This window comes from Berghia stephanieae, chromosome 3 (assembly GCF_034508935.2).
Source record: "Berghia stephanieae isolate SIO BIC M18660-M18661 chromosome 3, UCSD_Bste_1.3, whole genome shotgun sequence".
In the NCBI taxonomy this organism is placed as follows: domain Eukaryota; kingdom Metazoa; phylum Mollusca; class Gastropoda; order Nudibranchia; family Aeolidiidae; genus Berghia; species Berghia stephanieae.
The window spans coordinates 7,392,768-7,397,767 of record NC_088362.1 but is presented as its reverse complement, the minus strand read 5'-3'; the positions used below and the strand labels follow the sequence as shown (position 1 = coordinate 7,397,767).

General features: G+C 34.9%; 1 protein-coding gene across 1 annotated transcript in view; it reads right to left on the bottom strand.

The window, feature by feature from the left end:
- The window catches only part of LOC144967079 (diacylglycerol kinase zeta-like), a 237,535-nt gene that overhangs the window by 36,227 nt on the left and 196,308 nt on the right, over positions 1 to 5,000 (bottom strand). Inside the window, exon 20 of the mRNA XM_078903900.1 lies at positions 2,228 to 2,331. Coding sequence (XP_078760026.1) covers positions 2,228 to 2,331 — 104 coding nt within the window. The remainder of the gene's footprint in view (positions 1 to 2,227; positions 2,332 to 5,000) is intronic.

Sequence of the window (5,000 nt, the reverse complement as noted above, 5' to 3'; positions counted from 1 at the left end):
AGCAAGCAAGTCAGTAGAAAATAAGGCATTACTATCTACGCTAAAGGCTACATTCAATATATATATATATATATATATATATATGTGTGTGTGTGTGTGTGTGTGTGTGTGTGTGTGTGTGTGTGTGTGTGTGTACTCTTTGCTGAAGAAAAGTGTCTTTAACCAAGTGTATTCTTTCATTGTAAAAACATTCCACGTCACGTGCAGTCTTTTATTTCGACCTCAAACTAAATAATAATATTTGAGTTGAGTAAGTCAAAACATTTTATAGCTTGCCTTGAAAGAAAATGTAAATATTGTAAGATTCTTCATAGACTAGATTGATAGATTGAGTGTGGTGAGAATGGGTTATGAAATTGGGTTATGAAATAAAAAGGTTGGAAACCGGGTTAAGATAAGTAAATAAAGAAAAACGGTGCTTGTGGTGGATTGGAATAATACAGGCTAATAATAATAATAATAATAATAATAATAATAATAATAATAATAATAATAATAATAATAATAATAATAATAATAGATTTAAATTTGCCAAGAAATTGGCTGATTCCTCCTGCAAGACGTGTACGTATATGCAGGTATGACATCGGAATCCACTTATGGGCCTAGTTCAACATTGTTGTAATGGACACTATTTAGAGTCATTTAAAAAAAATATTTCCATTCCAACAATGGGCCCATAAGGAATTGGGTTATCAGTTCTACGAATAAGTGCACCTTGCTCCTGCAGGTTATGGCAAAACAATTTAACACTTTTCTGCTGTAACGTTTAAAAAGAGGAGATAAATTTAACATTTACTAATCCAGGTGTCAAAATGATGTTAGACAAAAAAAAATCTTTAATATTTCGTACCATTCACTTGTGGAATAATATTATAATGTTGATTCCAAATAAAAATGCACGCTATTTGGATAGTTTTAATACTTTGATCGACCGAGAGTTGTATTATCAAAGATTTCAATATGGCCAGTAATGTTTTCTTATTGATAATATTATTGATAAATAACGCTGTACTCTTCATATCAAATGAATTTAAAGGATACTTTCCTAATTTAAGCCTTTAAGCATGACGTGTTATGTTAATAACAATAATGTTATGTTAATAAAAATAGTCTTAAAATTGTAAAAGAAAAAATGATATCTGAATAACTTAACCAACCCAACCCTAACATCGATTATATCCGTAGTTTACCCCGGGTTACTTTTACCCCATGCCTATTTATTACATTTTTCTGAGTCAAATTACAGGCGTAGTATCAAAGTTAATGTTTTTAGTTTTTGCATGTTAATGGTAGTTGAATAAAACTATCTATGTACATGCTAATTTTTAATTCCTTTTTTTTTCCAATTTTGAAAAGTAGCAAAAATCTCTAGAACTGAGTGAGTTAAGAATAATTTTTATAATGAGGCATAACACACTGGTCTTTAAAAAACAGACAATAAATAGATAAACCGATTTATAAATATAAAACTTGAGCTTATTTCAAAGTTTTAAAACCAAAATTTCTTTTATGAAGTCTTATATTTATGAGGTGGAGACAAGCTGGAAGCCCTCGAATTTTTTTCGAGATTTGAAGTAAATGTTTTCTATCCAGGATTAGGAGAAAAAGAATTGGTCTTGTTAATCTAGCGTAGTTTCTAAAGGTTACGATTGTTAAGTAGGTACATTGCTACAAGGAGCTTGTAAATGCAAGATACATTGTATGGTGGTAGTGATAGTGAGTTTATTGTAGTAGTAGGAGGAGGAGGAGGAGTAGGAGTAGGAGTAGGAGTAGGAGTAGGAGTAGTAGTAGTAGTAGTAGTAGTAGTAGTAGTAGTAGTAGTAGTAGTAGTAGTAGTAGTAGTTGTTGTAGTAGTAGTAGTAGTAGTAGTAGTAGTAGTAGTAGTAGTAGTAGTAGTGGTAGTAGTAGTAGTAGTAGTAGTAGTAGTAGTAGTAGTAGTAGTAGTAGTAGTAGTAGTAGTAGTAGTAGTAGTAGTAGTAGTAGTAGTAGTCGTAGCAGTAGCAGTAGTAGTAGTAGTAGTAGTAGTAGTAGTAGTAGTAGTAGTAGTAGTAGTAGTAGTAGTAGTAGTGTTAGTGGCATAATTTGTGGTAGTTTATGGCAGATTATGGCAGATTATGGTGGTAGCTGTTTGTTTATTGTGCAGGCTACGGGTCAACAAGCTGCTAGTAGATCGAAGACGTGCCAGTCAGTGTGTAGTGTGTAGGCTGGCTAGTGTGTAACTTACAAGCTTGGCGCAGTTTGTCCTTGTCGTAATGCAGCATCTCGTAGTCCGCCATGCCGATGCGACTCGCCTGGATTCGCAGTCGCTCGGGCACAGAGGATGGGGGACTGAAAAAGGCAAAATCGGGACTAAGTCTGGGGTTTGACAGTCTGTTCAGGCCCTCTATCGTGCCGTGTCCAATACAAAGACAAGAGGAATCGAAATATTTATTGTTTGTAAAGAAGTGAACACTTCTGTGTTTACCTATTGTTCTCCCATATGGCTTACACCGTAGCCATCGTTATAGCCTGATACTGAAATCCAAAAGGACTGGCAGTTTGACGTCATTATTTGGTTTTTGCACCGCCTAGTGAGTTGTCGGTAGTAGAGCTCATGGAAACAAGTTATTTCATTGGTTGAACTATTGAATACAACTCACGATTTGTTTTCTTTTGTGGCAAAAGACTGGCATTTTGACGTCATTTTTTGGTCAGTATCAGGCCATAACTTTACGAAGGCCACGCTTACACCCAGTCTAGAGATGGCTGGGATGTAGAAAGCAGGGTTACATTATAGCATCTGTCTGTTTTAGTCAAAAATGAGAAGTGGCTTTGTTCGGATTATTTAGATTTGTTTTTTGTTTTTTTTAGTAACCATCACCCTTGCAGTGTGATGCGATACAAAACTATCGCAGTTTCTTACTATCTCTCAGCAACCATTCATTGTTTAATGGGCTTCAACAGTCGTGACGTCACTTCCCTCGTAATGACGCATAGTAACTTAGTAACTGGTTCAAAACATCGGAACAATGGCGGACGCCCTTATGAAATTTATGAAATACTTCTCCGACGAGCATACTATTGTATCCAGAGGAGAAAAACATTATAAATCCGATTATGTTTTGAATTTTATACATTTTGATCACATTATGACATGTGAAAAAGTTCTAGCCGGAATGAAGAATAAAAAGTACCGATTCTCTTTGTTTAGAACCAAGTTGCTCGTTGCTGGGCGGACGTGACATCAGACTATTGAATCCTATTCAAATTGAGACTATGAGGGGACCCGCTGCCTGATTCGGTATCATGCTAGGGTTGGATCAATAATTTTCGACTTTAATTTTTTTTTAAGGTTATATTTCTCAAAAATATAAAATTTTAGTTTTGCTCTTTATTCCAAAAAAATATATAGGGAATGAGATTAGTGGAAGAGTAGCATCCCTTGATTGGACGTCACCGGCGGAAAAGTTATTAGAGAGAGTATGTTGGTTGTGCGCATGCGTCTCTCCTCCTCGTTTCCGGTGAAAGCGGAATGACACACTTCACCGAAAGCGAGGACGAGAGAGACGCATGCGCAAAACCATTTTGACGTTCTCTCTGTACGATGACGTCCAATCAAGGGACGCTACTCTTCCACGAATCTCATTCCCTATACGGCCTATTCATTTTTAAATCAATTAAATTTAATCAAAGGTCTAATTATTTGTCTTAAATCAACTTGAAAAAAAATTTATTGGGTCAGTGAGTTACATATTTCCATTATGGGACTCGGAGGACCAGAAGCAGAATAAAGAATTGGTTTTGTTTATCTATCTATAAGGCGTGTTTAATTTTAAATTTATTTCAAAATTTGCTAGCAATTTTGTGGTAAACTATATTATAAGCAAATGAATTATAGATCTTATAATTAAAAAAAAAATTCTTAGCGATTCCTTTGCCCGTATTGACACGCTACGATAGCCCGATGGAGGCGTTTGAACAATACATTATGATAATGATGATTTTGATAATGATGATGATAATGATGATAATGATGATGTTGAGAAATGAAATTGAGTAAGATGAGAAAGAGGTCGGTAGTAGGAGATTGGGGGGGGGGGGGGGGGGGGATGGGGAGGTGAAGAAGCACTATCGAAGAATAGAATATAAGGATAAAGAATAAGAAGAAATACGGAGAGAAAGAAAAATTAAAAAAAATATATTTGAACTTTATATAGTGCAAAATCCACTAAATGTGCTCAAAACGCTTTACAAGGGGTCCCTGTTCAACAGCAACATTTAACATGTAGGACGGGACATGACGCCTGTGAGGCGATATTACAATTTTTCGGACAAAGACAACGATGTTAACGGCCATGTCCTCATTTTACACCTGAGTACGGTGAGAGAATGTGAGTAAAGAGCCTTTTCCAAGGACTCAACTATGCGCCGAGCGCGAGGCTCGAACCCAGGACCTTCCGATCCGAAAGCGAGTGACATACCACTAGACCACATAGCCGCACAAAAAATAAAGAAAAGATATGTAGAAATAACAGGAACATGGAAAAGGGGTATCAGGAAAGAGAGAGAGAGAGAGAGAGAGAGAGAGAGAGAGAGAGAGAGAGAGAGAGAGAGAGAGAGAGAGAGAGAGTTGGATGAAAGAAGGTAGTATGTGAATAATGAATAATAGTTTTAAAGAAAAAACATCGAATTATGACAGTGATAACATGATTGATTTGATTTGATAACGAAATATACTTTCTTAATTAGTGTAATTGAATATTTATAATATGTTTGGTTTTATTTTATCCTTTATTCCGTGTAAAAGCATGTTAAATTTATATAGTGTGATTTTTGTTTAAAGTAACAAAAATCTTTATTGGAAAACGTCTAAACTGTGAAAGAATATTTAATTTAAATGCAACAGTTTAAAAAATACACTTGTCTGTGAAGTATTTAGATATATTTATCTAAAATTGAAAAATATTTAACAATGCAAGAGAATTTAAAAAAATTAAAACACACAAATGACTTTTTAA